The sequence below is a fragment of the Cydia splendana genome, chromosome 3 (genome assembly GCF_910591565.1).
Source record: "Cydia splendana chromosome 3, ilCydSple1.2, whole genome shotgun sequence".
In the NCBI taxonomy this organism is placed as follows: Eukaryota; Metazoa; Arthropoda; class Insecta; order Lepidoptera; family Tortricidae; genus Cydia; species Cydia splendana.
Window position 1 is genome coordinate 22,012,387 of NC_085962.1, and position 19,533 is coordinate 22,031,919.

At 34.9% G+C, this 19,533-nt stretch overlaps 1 protein-coding gene across 5 annotated transcripts in view; it reads right to left on the reverse strand.

The window, feature by feature from the left end:
• LOC134806771 (vascular endothelial growth factor receptor 1) overlaps positions 1 to 8,396 on the reverse strand; it is a 56,830-nt gene extending 48,434 nt beyond the window's left edge. For 4 of the 5 annotated variants that reach the window (XM_063780102.1, XM_063780101.1, XM_063780099.1 and 1 more), the window contains exon 1: positions 7,928 to 8,396. In XM_063780102.1, coding sequence (XP_063636172.1) covers positions 7,928 to 7,979 — 52 coding nt within the window. In that variant the 5' untranslated portion in view covers positions 7,980 to 8,396. The remainder of the gene's footprint in view (positions 1 to 7,927) is intronic. The other variant, XM_063780104.1, reaches the window with a different exon arrangement.
• Positions 8,397 to 19,533: the final 11,137 nt, after the last annotated feature.

A 19,533-nucleotide genomic window follows, 5' to 3' on the forward strand; every position in this document is an offset into this window, starting at 1 on the left:
TCTACCGCGATATAATTTCATTGTTTTTACCTTTAATTCCGACAAATTAAAATTTAAACAAATTTAAACAAATTTAAACTGTCAACAAATTCGGAATAGTGGTTTTGAACAAACCATGACATGATTAGCTGTCAACTGATAATATATTTAACTGATAATGATAAAAATTTTGGTTTTTGGCCTTGCCCTTATCTAGCTTGTCAGATTTATGTATTGTAAATAAATAGAGCACGCGTAGGTATACATCAGTATAATAAATGATATTTCTTTTCGTCTATTATCAACCAGAAATAAATTGTTTCTTTTAACTTCACTTAGGAGTGGCATTCGAACTATAAAGATTCCAACTTGATCTGACATCAGGTACCTACTCATAGTTCATCCCTTGCGCACCAATGTGCTTTACCTACCTCTCGCGTCGAATGATGGTTCCTATTGCTATGACAGTTATTTCTAGTTTCTTTTGTTTGGGCTTAGTTAAAAAACAATCCAAGAAACATTGTTATTTCCGTATTTTTATTACTTAAATGTCATATTTGTGTCATATGTGTGTCATATTCTTTTGTTCGTAACAAATCGACCTGTTTTATTTGTCATTTTAGTTTAGTTTGCGCAGCTGCCGCATGGCGCTAACTGTAGCCTGTAATATCAGGCGTAATGTACGGCCAAGACGAGTTTGACCTGATAATACTAGTGGCTCTGTGAGCTGTAGACCTCGCGAGCAGAGCTTTAAATAACATGGTGCTAAGAGCTTTAAATATAGTAAATTAAAAAAAAACAATACGAAATTTATGTGTAAAAAAATACACAAAGTTATAATATCCCAGCAGACAATTACTCGAACGGGAATCGAACCCAGACCCTCTGTGCAAACAAAAAAAGCGAACGTTTACAAACTGAGCCAAATAGTTCTTAAATGGGTTGACGAAATTTAGCTACTCCTTCTCAAATTAAAATTAGTTAAAATTAAATATCTCAATACCTCCGAAACCAGCGAAATAAATTTTCTGAATTTTTGGCCGATTAATCTATAAACATATCTCAAAAAGAAAACACTCGTATGGTACCGATACCACTATTAGTTTAGGCGCGAGCTATCACGACTCCGCCATTATAAAAAAAATCTAAAATCCGGACGGACAAATAAATTTTATTTAGACATAGAATCCAGTCACAAAATTTCACGAGATTCGGTTAAGAATTGCGACCTGTAGAGGAGAACATCCGGACATACAAAAGCAAAATGCTCCAGTCGAAACGTAGACCTTCGCTACGCTCCGGTCAATAACAACTGTATTGTACGTAATAAAACCATACATAGTAATTTATTGTAATGTATTCTTAACTAATTACTACTTTGTCTTTTGTATTCTTAACTAATTACTATCTTTGTCTTTTGTATATATTAATTTTGTTGTTATTCATGTTATCAGCTGTCGTGATTGTTTCACCGGATGGTCTTATCGGAAGATCAGCGCTGAAAGTCACCAGCAACATGCTGAGGTGAGACCATTTCGTGGCACTTTCTCTTTTTTATGTTTCTCTGTTCTGTACTTATAAGTTTTTATTTTGTGTTTGTGCTCACGAATAAAATTATTTCTATTTCTATTTATATATTTCAAAATAAGAGATGAACTGCAGTTTATGTCAAATTGATATAAAATCAAGTTCAGATTTTAAACGTTCGAATACTGTTTTAGGACGTTTCAGCAGACATGAGAGAATTTCACAAATCACATTTCTCAAAAGAGATGTGAATGGGAGCACTTTATCAGTTATATTATGGGTGACGCACGAACGTTGCTACGCAAAGTTTAATTAATCCGTTTTGCTTAACATTTACTTGTTGCTAATGAATATATCCGTTTAAATACATTAAGGAATATATAGTTTAAACAGTACTACTGAAAATTTTAAATAAGGCTGCGTAATTTTCACGGTGAGGGTACTGTTTTGGAAGTCAGTCCTCTCTTGTACTTACACCTCTTTTACAGTCAACAACTCTTTTATAACATTAATTAAAACATATTAAATTATTAATTATATTACTTTCTGTATCAAACAGCACCATTGATGATTATTCTAGTTAGTATAGGTAAAATCGTAAATTAAATACGAAGCGGATGACTAAGTGAGATGACTAATCTGAATAATGTTATAAAATAAAAAAGTAAAGAGATCTGCTCCGACTAAAAAAATAAATTTGCTATTAAGTACTTGGCCTAGTTTAGGTACAGTAACGAAACGACTAGGTATATTTACCTATATTATTCATTATTTAGGTATTTAGTTTGTGATTTGTACCGTTTTGTTATTTTCTGAGGTGTGCAATAAGGAGCATTGTATTGTATTGTTTATTCCTAACAAAAAAAAGGCATTCATTCTTTTAAAGCAATTTTTTGCACCGAAATGCATTAGAAGCTAATTTATTCAAGCGTAATTTTATTATTACCTTTTATTATGTGTAATTAAATTGACCCCAATGATTATTTTTAAAATTATAATGATTCATGCAACACACTTCTGTTCTCAGTGGATGCAATACCATGTAAAATGATGCAGCAATCCTTTTTTGGAATATACTATTAATCGTAATGAGTCATACGGAACTGAGATTCCCTTAGTAAGTGATAAATTCGAGAAACCATTCATGCATGAGTCATCTCAAAGACGCCATCGCCGTACTAATACCGTCTACTCTACCCACTACGCATAACAGACATAACAGCCATTGGGAAACTCGTTCGATTTTCAACCGTATTCTCAAGCAGCAAATTCTAAATTTGAACTGATTTTATAATGGCTGATACGGTTAATACATGGTAGGGCATACAGAGCTGAGGTGGCCCGGCTGTATAAACAAACATCTTACTCATACATTGTGCATAACGACAGAGCCATACCAATTCGAATGTGCATCAGAGGCCCTATATCGTGAAAAAAATCGAAATTCCTCTCTATCGCTCTAATATGCAAGAGGAATAGAGAGGCAGATAAGAGCATTTCGTCTCTGGGCTCCAGCTTGCTGCGTAGACAGACACAAGTGTAGGTACACACGCTGGTTGTAACCTATACCTATGGCGTTATATTATGTGAGAGGACCGTAATGCGTCGGCTAGTTTCGAAGTAACGTGACGATGGCCGATAAGTAGAAAATATTACGAACTATGACATTTCCCTTTATATCTCTTTCGCACGCAGCAATAATAACGCGCGAATGAGCAGTAAGGGGTCAATGTACGGAATCGTTCATGCTAGGAGACAACACTTTGGCAATTGTCCCCATTCTCACTTACATCGACAAACGCCAAACCAAAGAAAAAAAATATAGATATCGGGATGACAGATGCTGCAAAAAGACACGTGATTATTCCCAAACATTACTCGTATTGTAGTTCCCTTTCATTAACTAGGTATTTAAGTTTAGCTTGGACCAAAGCTTGGACGGACTCTAAGCACTAGTTAGGGCAAAAAGGGTTCTAAATATTTGGTTTTGTTAATCCTTTTACTTAGAACTGAGACAACAAGTTAGCACTCGCCAAGCGTCCTGTCAAGCTGATCATATATTATAACCCAATTGCAAAGTTAAAGCGAAGTATGTATCCCCAAATCGATTTGCGATTGTGATATTAACTAAGGAAAGTTATGAGGTACTTTATAAATAAATAAAAGTAAATAAAAGTAAGTAGCTTTAAGTTAGGTATACCAAGTTATACCTACTTAGTTTACTTACAATAAGTATACCTTTTTTACCCACTCGCATCTGTAAATTTACTCGAACTGATTCTGGATTCGAGTTTAGTAGTAAACAGGTACCAGACTACATAATGTTAACAAAATCAAATCAATAATACACAGAAATCGACCTGGGCATACTTTGCATTAAAGCGCTGTCTAACACAGAGATCGTCTATTCCCCTTCGTGGCTATCAAAATTACGTAAGTCAGCAAGCTCAGTTATTAGTAGGTACGCATAATTATTATTAATTATCACAGTAAGCCCAAATTCTATTTCACGTTAATGGGGGCAAAATTGAACGCTGGGTGTGCAAGTGAGCTGTTTAAGAATAATAGTGTTATATACCAAAACCTTTCCTAGTTTAGTGACTATTCGTCAGTAGGTACTTAATGATGCAGTGACACTGGATCGCTCGAAATGGCTTAGCTATCATTTTACGAAAGAATACCTAATAAAACCATTTACACTGAGTTTTGCTTAAAGCGTACTATCTTGATCCCACTTAGGTACTTTTCTACATTCTAGTATGCGCTTTCCAACTTTTCAATTCATAGCCTGTTAAGTTAAATTAAATGGAAGATTTAATCTAAAGAAGCATGCGTCAAAATGATACAGAGATCAAGAGTGATTAATGGGCCAATCAAATTAAATCCTTAAAAAGCGCTTTGAAGAAATTAATGTCCGTAAGCTGGAAATCGTTTTAATACCTTAATTTGGACCCAAATGCATGTAATCCGAGTTTGCGCATTTCCAGGTGTGTATAGCTTTTGGGAGCCATGTTACTCTGAGATGCTCAATGATCGTTCGACGTAGAATTTAACCTTCTTTAATATTGAACGGATTAACATTTTCCGTCGGTCGTAACGTTTTCGAGCTACAAGCAAAAAACTGAAAAAAGAGCAAACATTTATGAATTGGGATTCTCTTTGGGACTCTTGGGATTGCTAAAACTCAGATTACACGCATTTAGGAACAAATAACGGTAGGTAGGTATTATAACGCTTTCCGGCTTGCTGAAAATTACCTAATTCTTCAAAAAAATCTAATGCTTTTCCGAGAGTTCTGATTCTTTTGTCCTTTTGTATTCGTAAAGATAAAGTTTTATGACTACATAACCGGTGCAAATTACATATATACTGTACGGTGCAACTATACCTGGCAGCGTCATACATTGCATTCAACATGCGATCCGGTGAACGACATAGTAGGATAGTATGATTTCGCCATATGTCCCTAATTCTCATTTGTACCGACTATTAACAGTATTAACCCTGTGCTAGTGTGTATTATGCTTATACACTTGAAAAGTGACCAATCGCAATGGATCACTTTGTTTTAATACTTACATACAAAATATTTTTTTTACTGAACCATAAAATAATCAACCAATTTACTTCTAAAATTTTCGCCATTTTTAAAACCTAATTCTCTGTTCTGGCTTTTTCACGTTTAAAATGAAAAGCTTAATGTAATGTAAATTACACTCCTATTGTTAAGGCCCGTCTAAAGGAACTACCTATTATGATAATGGTATAACCTTTCGTCATGACGTAGTACAGAATACAAAAATATTATACTGTTTGAAAAGGATAAACGGTTGAATAAGGACTTTTCCAGCGTGAAAAGCGTCTGTAGGTGTTTATTTTTGTTATGATACCCGTGTAAAAACCCTTCCCATCAATTATTCATTTAGCAGTAAAGTCAACATCTACGCAAATTTGGCAGTAAAAGCAGCAAATCAGACTACTCGTAAAAAGTATCAACCATTCTCTAATAAATTAACGAAAAGAGATTACGTCTCTTTATGTAGAACAATTTTATAAATACTGTGACAGATACAAGACACTGGGATACCCTCCATGTTCCCACATAATCCTCATTTATTAATAGTCCCTAGAACAGGGCGTAATAAATCATATTTTAAGTTGACATTTTAATTTAATTTGACTGCGCATAGCTTTAGTTTATCATTTTAAACAATGAAATTTATTATCAAATAATTTTCAACTATGTAATTTTATATTTTTCAATTAATCACATGCTCAGTTAATTAAATTGCAATGCGACCTTTATCATGAACCTTCATCAGGCAACATTGATCTGCAATAAATGTGTTTTTTTATTTATTTTTTTCATTTTTTTTATATTAAAAAGAATTTATGATAAACTCAATAAGTCACTAAGTAAGTGACTTGAAACAACTAGGGTACGTCTACACAAAAACCAGGTAGGTACCTATATTCTTACCGTGACAGCTCATGACGCCAGTGTCTCTCATCAAGAGACTGATAATACCATTCTCAAACTATAAAAATAGGATAAATAAACTACATTCATGGCCAATAGTAATTCAGTTGATACCATTTTTGCTCCTGACGTGCAGGTTATGAATTTTATCTGGATTTGTTATTATAATTATCATGTCAGTGTCAGCAGTGAGATTTCTAGTTGAAGAAACTTTTGACACTGACATGTTATAACCATAACAAATCGAAATCCTGTTCTTCCAATCAGAATACGCCTCGCGTTAATTTGTGCGTCCATTTCTATACTTTTATAGTCTAGCGGTCATTACTCATTAGTATGCGCTTGAACATTATGCGATCTCGACCTCTTTATTTATAAGTTAACCCCTTTTTTACGAAAACAACGCACACGTAAAAGTATTTATGGATAGTTTTATAATTTCTCTTTTAGTGTCTTTATTTTAATTAGTGAATAATTATCTACGGACAGCGTCATAATTTAAGGCACTAAATAATAATATGTAATACACACCGTGTTTTTATTGAATTCCGTTACCTTCGGGGTAAGAGCGTTTAAGAAAACTAAATGGCATAGTTATTTTTAAAAATACATATATATTTTTTATAAATAGTAATTAAGTAAGTGTTGCAAATAACGTTGTACACGCTGGCATTACATTTAACTCGCCCAAACAATAGAAAACTGTGACATATCAATGTATTTTCGATCGTCCGAGATAGTAGGTATCTACTTAAGTTTAGTAGCAAATGTATGGACTCGTACTAAACACTAATCTAGCATTTCCCAAACTATGGGTCGCGTCCCACTGGTAGGTAGTGAGCGAATATTGCGTGGGCCCTGGAACTACTAGGGCATCTGAGTATTACCAATAATATTTTATGCCTCCTTTTTAAGACGGCCAAGAGGTGGGTCCCGAATTTGGCAGTGTTTGTTAGGTGGGTCTGAGCCCAGTCAACTTTGGGAACCACTGCACTAATCAATATGTAAACAGGTCATAAGGCAAGTGTATACGCTCGTAGGGGCCTTATCAGAAAAAAAAGATTATTGATTATCTCCGAAATGGAGTCAATTAGAATACCGGTGTCTTTGACTTACTTGATTTAAGTTCAGGAATTCATGCTCCCTTGACATTAAAAAAACGGAAAAAAAACACGGTGTATATAATACTTACTTATGGCATACTACGTGTTTGATACCTAATTATATTATAATTTCGCAAATAATAGATTTAGCCAAGACTCTAAATAAAAGAATATACCTACCTAGAATAATTTTAAAATCTTTATAGATCAAAAATGGCCACTTAGCGATTTACATACCTACCTACTTAATTTATTTTCTTATTAACACTAATAACTAGAAGTTTATTTTAAAATTCCGTAGCCAATAAAGAACTGTATATCTGTCTGTCTGCGGCTTATTATGAATGAAATCAAATCACTACTGTGATTGCTAAATAGCCACTTAGGTATATATGCATAAACTACCTAGTTATCATTATCATATTTGTTTCAATAAAACAATAAGACGTAGGTACCTACTGAACACTTCCTATAAGAGTGACACTTTATATTACCTACTTCGCGTAATTCCTTTTGACGCACATGAATTCCTTCGAATAAGTATTATGTAGGTATACCTACAGCTGACTGAGTTAACGCTGTGTTGTGTTAGCTACAAAGTTAGTAAAATGCAGGTACTTCATGTTAAAACATTGTTATCTAAAAGTCACATTAGGAAAGGCTTTGGAATAAAAACTGATATGAGTAGAACAAGGTGCATCAAGAAAGTGTGTTAATATTTAACAAGTTTTATAATTATTATAAGTGAAGATTCTGAAAGATCGAGGGATAGAAGTTGCGTGTATTAAACATTATATTTTTCAAATTCTGCATTATGAAAGTAGTTATGGAGTCAAACCTGATATAACCAGGAGGTAGGCGACCAAACACCAACCCAACATGTCGGTCATGTTGGAACAACACTAAGTGTCGCCTAGAAAGAAGTCGCCAAACTTATCAATCCTCTCCTTTGTTTACATCGTAACTTATTCAGCTTGCATACATGGATTCAAATGCCACAATCGTAATCACGATTCACAGCTGTACGGTAACGTAGACATCTATTTATAGAATCACAAATTCCACAGACTTAAACGACTTAAACACTGTAACTATTGTAAACACTTTTATATTTCACTGATTGGCCTCGATTTAACCGATACGGGTAAAGTAAGTTTGAAAGTGTCAATGTGGAGCGTTTACATGTTTATTTGTAACGTAAACCACTTTTTATAACACAAAAGGCGAAGTTTGTTGTTGTCACGAGCAACGAGATGTGGTTACTGTGTATGACGCGGCCGGCTCTCGGCGCGGCGGGACCGTAATGCTGCGTGGCTCAGTCCTCGCCATAGAAACGCACACGCCGCGCCGGCCGTCGTCGCCGCAGCCCGCTACTCGTGCTTGCACTATCAAACATACCAGATAACATAAACCAACGACAAAATTACTTTATCATACAAGCGAACGAATTGAGATAACGTTATTATGTACCGTATAATTGCTAAAATCGGGTATCGTGTTCAATAAGTTAACGCTGATCATGATCAAATGACTTTAGAACCGGATTTAATCATGCGTTGAACAACAACACAAAAACTACATATGTACTACCTACATATTGTAATGTAGATATTTTTTACTGTGACAATAATAATAAATATTTTCCTGCAATTAAATATTTGCCATATTAAAAAGAAATTGAATTAGGCAACGTTTTACTATTGTACTAGTATGCTAGTCATATTTTGACTACATACCAATGTGATTTAACGCACAGAGGGGCTACCGCGAAAGCCGAAATTCGCAAATTGCGGGGATCTTACTCTTTTACTCCAATGAAGGCGTAATTAGAGTGACAGAGAAAAATGCCCGCAATTGACGATTTTCGGTATTGGCGGTAGCCCTACAGCTTGCGTTTCAACTAGCATATCACGGGGAAAATTAACTAAAAATTAGATAGGTACAGTCGACATCAAATATATCGGACCGGCCAAGGTGTTCCCAATATCTGAACACACAATCGAACGCCTTGACAATAGAGGCGTGTTCAGATATTTGTGAGCGCCTTGACCGCCCCGACCGCCCGCGACTGTACCTATACCTGTCGCGTCGGTTGATTGTCTTTATGACAGTACCTTCAAGTCTCTTTTGGTTGGGTTGGGCTTATTTGAAGAAACCATATTTACCGTAGTTACTTATATGACTTTTATGTTACATTTCTAAATCAATTAAAGTGTCAAACTGCCAAAAAATTTATAAAATGTATAAAAACAAACTGTCATTGGGACCATCATTTGACATCAGTGAGGTAATATTTTTATCACTTAAATCAACTAATACTTACTTACCTATATAATTATACATTTAAAAAGATCAATATTACATTAATCTTAATTATCAATAAGAAAATGAGTTATTCCCACTAGTTACCACCAAGTAGTTACCAGTGGTAACTACTGGGAATTATTTTTCAATACTAATAAAATAAGTATCAATACAGGGTGTTTTTTATAGTCACCTGCAATCATTTAAGGGGTGAATATGTAGGTATGGTTATAATGAACAACTTTTACGGAACCAATATCGAAGTCGCGAAAAAAGTTGCCTCTCCCCTACAAATATCAACATCAGACCAGCCAAAATGTATGGACACAGCCAATTATTTTTATGAAATTTTGCGTTAATAAATTATTATAAATTGATTATAGTGTTTCATTTCAGTTAATTGCCTTGAAAATTATCAAAAATACTAAAACAAACTGTTTAATTAATAAACTTACTTGAAAAATTATCTAATTATTCCAAATGGATGATTAAATTTATCCTTACCTTACATATATTTTAGTTTTTACACTTGTATGTAACGGTTAAACTATTTTAATATTTTTGATCACTATTAACGCAGTTCACTGAAACACTAATCGACTTATAATTATTTATTAATGCTCTCTATATTTAAACTACACTATTTATAAGTACTGTTTTTATTAGTATTGAACTAATAAAAGTCTGCAGTGATTTTGATAGCCCACGCAGTGCAAGTGTTATTTAAAACTTCAAACTTCTATGAAATTAGATGTATAAATAACACTTGCACTATGTGGGCTGTCAAAATCGCTGCAAACTTTTCTTGGTCTAACTCTATCTTCGTTCATATTATCTTAGATTTTAACGTTATCGCGATGATTTGCATAACAATAGCAATTCCATTTTAGTTGCTAATTAAATCGGAGAATAACCATTACGTCATTGATTCACCATATTGTGTTGTGTAGCGCCATATGTAAAACACATGAGATTATTCGGTGCTACAACATTCAATTGGCATCTGCTCGTATTGTAAATAAGATAACATATTGTTTGATTATTATACCTTTACATTATTAAGTACTATGACTATCAGAAGTGTAATGATTTTTGGAATATATAGATCTCTAAAACTGTTATCCATTTCTGTTTACATTTCGGTAGTGGATATGATAACGATAATGGAACGGATTCGTTTATAAGTAATAATAAAGTTGTAAACACCAGTCGTCTGAGGAGAAACTAGCTCAGACTGTTTTATTGTACCTATGACATACGAATAGGATCCAGCGTGTTTAATTTTCAAGAAAATCAACTGAAAATCTGTATTTAATTAGTACCTACAGTCGAAAAGTAAATTATGTATAGGTACACGTTCATATAAATATTTCAAATTATTTTTTTAGTTTTTGTTTAGGGCTTAGAAATTAAATTAGATTTCTGTTGGAACTCCTTACAGTAAAAACCCGTTTTTAGTTAAAAGGCGTTTTCCCTAGTTAAAACTAGTTTTCCGTATCGACTCAGTGAAACACTGAAAACGCGTTTTCACTACTTAGAACTAGTTTTCCATCAGGCCTCGATGAAAACTAGTTTTAGCTGCGATTTTTCAGTGGAAAATAAACGAAGTAAGAAGTTTTGCCAGTTTTTAACTAGTTTTCACTAATTATTCAAAATCAATTGTAGTTAAAACTAGTTTTGACTAGGGAAACGCGTTTTCATTAGTTAAAAATAGTTTTTAGGGTATTCTGCCTATAGATACCTATATTAACTTAGTATTCACTAAAATACATTTTTGAACAGTTAGTTAAAACTAGTCTTCACCAAGGCATTTTGCGAAAACTAGCTTTTGACTGAAATTCGCCTTTAAAACTAGTTTTCACCATAACACTTTGCGTAAACTAGTTTTCACTAGTGAAAATGCGTTTTCATTGAGGCAATACGGAAAACTAGTTTTAACTAATGAAAACCCGTTATCAACTTTTCTCTATAACTAAATTTTATGGTAACTATAAGAAATAATAGGTACCTATCTGTCTCATTAATTGCTGCATGTTTTTTTTTTCAGGGTTTTCCAAATTGGAAATCATTATTAAATTTAGTTAAGTTGCTAATTATGTATTATTTATTAGTAAGAAAAATGCTATAATTATTTTATACCTACAAACCTTAACTTTATCATATTTATGTCATCTATATTAAGTTTTATGCTTTTAATAAAAGTAGTCCAGCAAACTACCGCGTTAAGTGAAATTAATGGAATTCATTACGTTATTAGCAACGTTACACGCAATTTTTATGAGTATAACCTAAATGCTGACGAAGTGTTGCTATATGTGGCTTTCCGTTACAGAAGGGTCCTTATGCTTCAAGTGCAATAAGGACGTTTCCATCTGAAACTTCAACAGAAATTCAGGTAGAAACGTCCTTATTGTAGATGAAGCATAAAGAAGGACCCTTCTCTGATGGAAAGCCACATACCTATTTTTACTTTGTGAACATGGATAAAATACTGGGTGTCAGACTTCAGTAGGTAATAAAAGTAAAGTAAAGGTTCTTTTAGATCGCACAAGTCGCTAAGCAAAAATATTACACACATTTTATCTTTACTTAAATGTATGAGTAATGATGAATCATAATGGATGGCTTTATTAGGATTGATTGATACTCTTTAAAAATATACTTGACAGTGTGACCGTCCCCTCCCCCCTTACAACATTACGATACAAATGCGAAAAGTACGAACTCGCAACGAGTGGCGATAAACTAAATAGTTTTAAATCGACACGAGTTGCAAATATTTTACCTGTTCGCACGTGTAACGTAGGTACAACTATTTACAGTACCATATTATGTACTGTAAAAGTTAAAATTTACTCCCCTTGATGTCATTATTTTCATATGCAATAATGTAGGTACCTACCCTTCTAGAGACGTGGACTCTGAGGTAACATTGTTTTAGTATTACACTAGTTAGGTACAGACGGGTAAATATAACGGATGGGGAACGTGATACCTGAGTTCAAGTGGTTCAAGGCAATAAATTAATAAAAACACAAGGCACTTTTTGTCAAATTATCGACCGACACGAAACTCGCAACACCCTTGATACCCTTGAGCGACAACGACACAACTAGGTACCTGACGTACTTATCCAATTTCTTTGTCCAATGTGTATTGCGTCTCACATTTTGCTCCAATGAGAGAGTGAGACGCACTGACATTGAACAAATAAATTGGACTGGTTGTCAACCACCATCTGTCCAATTTCTTTGTCCACCCTGTGGTACCACCCTAAGGTCAATTTATATCTACAGACCTGCTACAGACATTGAGCGTGCCAGACACGTGCCGTAACAGACAAAATGATATTCTTCTATATAATACAGTACCTATCTTTTAATATAGGTACCGTTCATATTATTCATATTATAGGTATCGCCAGGAAAGTTGAGGTGGATGACTACGCATAGTACTAATCGCAAAAACAGTATTGAATTAATGATTGAATGAATGTGACTTCGGCGCACGATATTACCTACACTAAAAATCCTTGAAGAAACTTTTTGGCCCATCTTGCAGTTGGCGATTTAACTTGCTATCGGTACGAAAAAAGAACAGGTAATAATTTCAAAAACTCCGTGTATAGAAAAAATTGCACGGCACGTTCAATGTCTGTAGATCTATATATAAACCCACCCTTCAAAAAAGTATAGTAAACAGATGGTAACGTTCCTATCTATATATACAAAGGTATCAATAGATCTATGTACTACACTTGTCTCAAGCGGTGTGTAAAGAATTTTCCAGTAGAATGTCTAAGTTTTGGAACTAAACTAGTTTAAGTATGTATTTCAAGTTAAATTTTTTTTTTAAACAAAACAGTTTATTTCATTGAAAAAGACAGTAAAAAGACAAATAAATAACTTATGAACTAAATACATCAATAGTTCAATTACTTAACATAATACAAATTAGCTTCATGCAACCAAGTTTTCGTCCAGTCCGTAACTGGCAAATATAACTTCCTGCCAAACGCTTCAGTTAAACGATAGTGCTATAGAATGTTCTACTAGCGTTTTACGTAAGCAAGCTGACATTGTTTATTCTACGTCATCAAGTCATAAAAACTTAAATAGAAAGCCTCATTCACCTACATTGTGGGTAGGTATGAAGTAATAGAATGAAATGCCGTTAAGGTGGCACCCCCTCGGAGTTAAAATGTATGGAGTGGCGGGGATTTATCCGCGCCTGATGCCTGAAATTCGAATACGGCAGTCGCTGCCGTATTCGAACTTCAAGATATTCACAAGAGACGACATGTACTAGATCCATTCTAGATACGTTATAGTTTAGATATCAACTAGTTCTCTTTTGCAGCGCAATTCGGGCAACCAATGTCACTTTTACGTTAGATAGAGTAAGATATCTATTAGATGTGAATTGGATCTCTATGTCATATCCTGTGGAAATCGTTCAACAGTATCTCCAGAATCACGCAAATGTCAAATTTGACAGGTTAGATCTTAAACATATCGTTATCGTATTTTGGTGATGTCTAAAAGATGTCTAATAGATGTCTATTTCAAAATCCGAATCGGGCCCCGAAGCGTTTTTTGGGTTTGTATATTTTACTTAATTATCTATAAACACGATTGTTTACATTATGTTACTCTCAGATTGAATTTATCTAACTACATATACTAAAATGAAAAAGCTGTCACCTCTGTCAAAGAGATACACCAACATACATATGAATACCTACTATTTAGAAAGCCCTTCACCTCGGTAACGGTAGGTCAATGATCTCGTAATTTTAGAGCACGCTCGCGATGGGATCTTTAGATTCGATTGTAGATCTAATGCGAGTCAAGTACTTAAATACGATGAGTTAAATCTCACTATTTTTAAAATAGAAATGGTATGGTAGCGCTAACTGTAGGTACTGACGTCCTCACAATTGAGCAGTAGGTATATATATGTTATTAATGTTATTATATGTTTCTTGCGGACATAATTGAGGCTTCGAACGAAAAGTAAAAAGGTTAAATATATTTTTACAAGAACAACATTTCCATAATTATAGAATACCTAACCGAGATTCCATTCACACATAAGAATTATTCTATATTGTTCTATTTGTGTCCGTTTGCGAGTTCGTTAGCGAAGAAATCGTTAGAAACATAATTCCATTTCCACTCCCATAGTAATTGAATCACCTATAAATATAATCTTGGGGTTACTCTCCAATCTCCAACTGCCCAGAGTACGTCAAGCCACGGAGCGGAGTGTCTCAGAGAGTTGGTCAGAGGTTAATCATTCAATAGCTCAGTAATTAGTTCATTATTAGGTCCTTACCTATGAAATTGGCGTTTTTGTTCATAGATATAAGTCTGATCCTAGTTTTTTTTTTTTTACAAAAGTACATACACAATTACAATAAAACTACAGTGCACTCAATAAACAACGATTTTACATACAATTAATTGTTATTTTTTATTGTTAAGTGTTCAGAATTAAGCCTTGAAAATAGGTCTTTTCATGTGCTGTCGGTTCGAGTATTAAAATTACTTATATTTTTCTAATGGTACCAATTTTCAAGAAATGGAGATATTGAAAACATACCTTAAAGGTGTCAAAAATTACTGGAAAAATTTTGTTTGGTTTGAATTAGCCATCAAAAAAATATCCGCAAAATTAATTGTATGGAAATTCGTGTTTCGTTGAAATTCTCCGAACAAAACGCCAATTTCATAGGTAATGACCTAATATTTTCACCCAATAGTCTACTCGTAGTACATATTAGATTTAATTAACTCCCAATAGTCCTTTCACCCTGGCAGGTGCTGACACTGTGACCTCTGCGTGCGTCCCATGAGATAGGTAGAGACAGTACGTGTTGTCTTTCACGCCTCCTAAATGTCCAAAGGACAAACAAATAATGATTACACTGTTACGTAGGTCACTCGATAAGTTTTGAGATGCTCGAAATTCGAAAATGGAACGCACCTGAATTATATGTTTTTAAAAAGCAAATTTATTTAAAAATAGAACACAAGTTGCCGATTCGCTCCAATTTAAAAAATGAATATGTTACAGTCATTTTTCTAAAATGGTTCCCGCGTTTTTTCTTTGAAACGATGGAGCTTAACCGCGAACATTTGCGTGCTATGATATTTTATGATTTTAAATTTGGTTTATCTGAATGTGTGTTTGCAACGATTGCAGTCAGCGTTAGGAGATTCTGCTCCTTCACGGGCAACAGTTTTTAGATGGTTCAACGAATTTAAAAGGGGTAAAACCAGCCTCGAAGATGACCACCGAAGTGGTCGCCCGCAAACAGCAGTAACTGCAGAAAAAGTGTGGACTACTGAAACGTTGGTGCGAGAAGATCCACGAATAACATACAAGGACATAGAGAATATCTTAGGCGTCAGTTCGGGGAGCGTTAGCATCATTCTACATCAACATCTTGGAGTAAGGAAGCTCTGTTGTCGTTGGATACCGCGTTTGCTCTCCGATACTGAGAAACAAGCTCGTGTAGATTGGTGTCGTGAGATGCGTCTACGATTCGACAACGGGACATCGCGGCGTGTATCGGAAATAATTACAGGTCACGAAACATGGATTTACCAATATGACCCGGAAAACAAGCGGCAATCGTCAGTATGGGTCTTCTCAGAGGGAAAGTTACCAACAAAACTACAAAGACCTCGTAACGTCGGCAAAAAAAATGGTAGCTAGTTTCTTTTCACGGGGCGGACATTTATCAACATCAATGCTGGAAAATTATAGGTCAGTCAACTCTGATTGGTATACTACAGTAGCTTTGCCGCAAGTTTTTAAAGCAGTGCGAGAGAGGAGACCAAAGACTGGACTTCGGGGAATCTTGCTGCATCACGATAACGCCTCTTCACATACGTCCCTCAGAACAAAGGCGTTTATTGAGAAAGCTGGGATAGAAACCTTACCACATCCACCCTACAGTCCTGACTTAGCTCCCTGCAATTTCTTTTTGTTCCCGGTGGTGAAAGAAAAAATAAAAGGGAAGTTTTTTTCGAGTGCTGAAGAAGCCGTGGCTGCATATGAAGAAGCAATTTCGGACCTATCTGATGAAGACTGGCAAAAGTGTTTCCAAAGTTGGTTCAGACGAATGGAACTTTGTATAGAGAGTAATGGAGAGTATTTTGAAAAAATGTAAAATAAATAATACTAATATCTTCAATAGTTTTTTTTATCTCAAAATTTATCGAGTGACCTACGTATTGTCATTTAAAACTCGATGATCAATGTTTCCCCACTATAATATTCAAAGTAACTTCGGTATCTATTTTAAATTAGAACCGATGAGCGAAATATCAAAAGGAGCGATCTCTTTGAAGTGTAGTTTAGAGATAACGTTTATTTGTTTGTTGTAGAAAAGAGCTCGTCTTTGATATACCTATATTTATTATTCAATCACTTGGCAGGAAGACCAGGGGGGCACTCATAGTTTGTATGTCGTGGAAATAGCACTCATTTTGTTATATTATTAATAATTAATTAGTACAAATGTTTTTACGTACAATTATAAGTTTAAATGTTTATTCGTATATATAAGTATTATTATACTTATAAGTAAGTCTTTCCCATCACGGAACAATGGTGTTCCGGACCTTTGGGAGGCGTGCGCGGAGCCGAAGCCAACACGTAGAGGCCCTTTTGACACTTTAATGAAATGTAAGGGGTACACCGAGCGGAGGCTGCCCTTGCCCGTGTCATGGGACGCACGCAGAGGCAGCACCCGCCAGGGTGTAAGGACTATTGAGAGTTGATGGAATCTAAAATGAACTAGGTTATTGGGTGAAAGCGATGGACTAAGAACTGAGCTATGGGGTAAAAAACCGGACGCCTGCCTAATAAAACGGTATGCAATTTTATTTCCGGCAGACGGTGACTCGCCCTCGCAAGATGGGCCCCCACAAAAAGCGACATCTAGGATGGCTCAAGGGCAACACCGGTGTGAGCGGCTCAGGTGTGTCGAGAGGTGTGCGCCGCTTTCTACCCAGTGGCTGTTAACAGCCACTGTGCCAACTCGCGTCTTATGCATATTTCACTTCCACCCCTGGAGCTTATAGCTCTAACGACTCCACTCTGGCCGGCCGGCTAAGGCAAGCCAGAGGCAGAGAATCCTAAGTAAGTATTATTATACTTTTTATATGTAGAGTCAGACCACGCTAACTTGCCAGCGATTTAGCGATATTTTATTTCCATAAAATGTAATTATTTTATAATATTAATGAATTACTGTTATTTATTTATTTCCAACTCGTTTGTTTTTTTGCCACTGTTCATTATTTAAATGTTGTGTACTATCCGTTTCCGTGATTCACTCGTCCATGGCCCCGACGGAAGACCAGCGTTGGCCCATTAAGGCTAACTCCATGCTGAGTCGGGACCATTTTGTGGCTATTTACTTGTTCTGTTATGTAATGATATGTGTTGTAATGTTAAGTGTAAATTTTAATTTTCGTTCTTCTTTTTTTTTCTCTTTTGTTTGTTACCAATTTTTTATGCCACGAATAAACTATTTCTATTTCTATTTCTATTTTGATAGCACAGACTGTGCAAGTGTTATTTTAAACATGCTATTTTCATAGAAGAATTACGTTTAAAAAAACACCTGTGCTATAAAAATCGCTAATAAATTAGCATGTGAATAGGGTATGTAGAGTTTTATCTACGTGTACTGTAATTAGAAGTATGTCTGTTTATGTCTGCCTACATACGTCACATCGCCATACGAGAAGCTACTTAAGGTAATCTGGTCTCCTAAAATAGCCGCCTCGTCATTCTCTATGATTGGTGTCGCAGATTTTTTGCACTGTAAAGGTATTTTCCTGTTGATCGATTTTACTATTCGTTTTTCTACAAAATAAGTAGGTACATTAGTTATCATGTTATTTTTTCGTTGTAGTTAAAGATAGTTACCAATTTGTTATTGATTAATTAAAATGCCGTTTTACTGAATCATCAATAGTAGATTGTTAACCAAGGGTTGAAAGGCACCCATTTCTGTCGAGGTAGTTTGGCGCTCGAACGCAGTGAGAGCGCCAATAGTCCGAGACGGAAATGGTGCCTTTCACCCGAGTTAAACACTCTACTTTTCATATCGAATGCGAGGAAACCAAAAAGACAAGGCAATTTCACAAAATCAGTAATTAAACTACCTAATAGACCTACGGCCATTATTTTTTCCTTAGGACTTACTTGCAATCGGAGACTTTACATGTGTGAAGAATATACTGCCCTCCTAAGCCGAATAGCGCTATCTGAAAAACAAATGATTTTGGAAATGGATCTCTCAGTAATATAAACTAAAGTATAAGTTAGCAATGAATTTTCTTTTGAGATAGCGCTCCTTGGCTTAGCAGGGTAGAATAACCCCTAGCGAAAAACATATAGATTGCAATATTTACGAAAACACACATATTTTAACAAACTGGAGTAATTTTAAAATTATTTGTTCATTATAATATGAAAATCACCGGGATTGCCTCTTACTTTTTAATTTTTTACTTTTTCGTTCTAAAAGCCGTAACAGACTACCGGACCGCACCGCGACCTTGGTGCGCCGCACCACGTAATAACAGAATAAAAGTATTTTAAATAATTTAAATACTAAATAACAATTTAAAGAATAATATAAGCAATTTTTATCTTGTATTTTATTTTATTTTCATTAATATGGTGCTAAATAACTTTAAAAACCCATTTAATATCGTACAAACGTTGAACTGTGGCTGGATAAGATTCTGCCTTTGCTCATTTACGCAAGTGTAAGGTTTAAAAAAATATTTTTGGTGTATTCCTTTTGGTTCCCGCCATATGAAATCGAGTAAATACAATACATCATTTTTTATAAAAAAAAGGATCAACGTGGGATTAGTAAAATTAAACAATTACCAATTGTTCCAGGCGAGGAAATAAAGACACTATTTTTCCATTTTGTTTCCACCCAGTTATTCGTGGGACGGGGACGCAGAGGAGTACACCACTTTTCTGCGCTAGAGCATAAACGTATCACTTTCTGCGCACCTTTAAGAACAACAACGACCCACTTTCAGAGCATGAGATATGAAAAGTAATTTGATTATTAAAAGAAGATATATAATTGAAGTT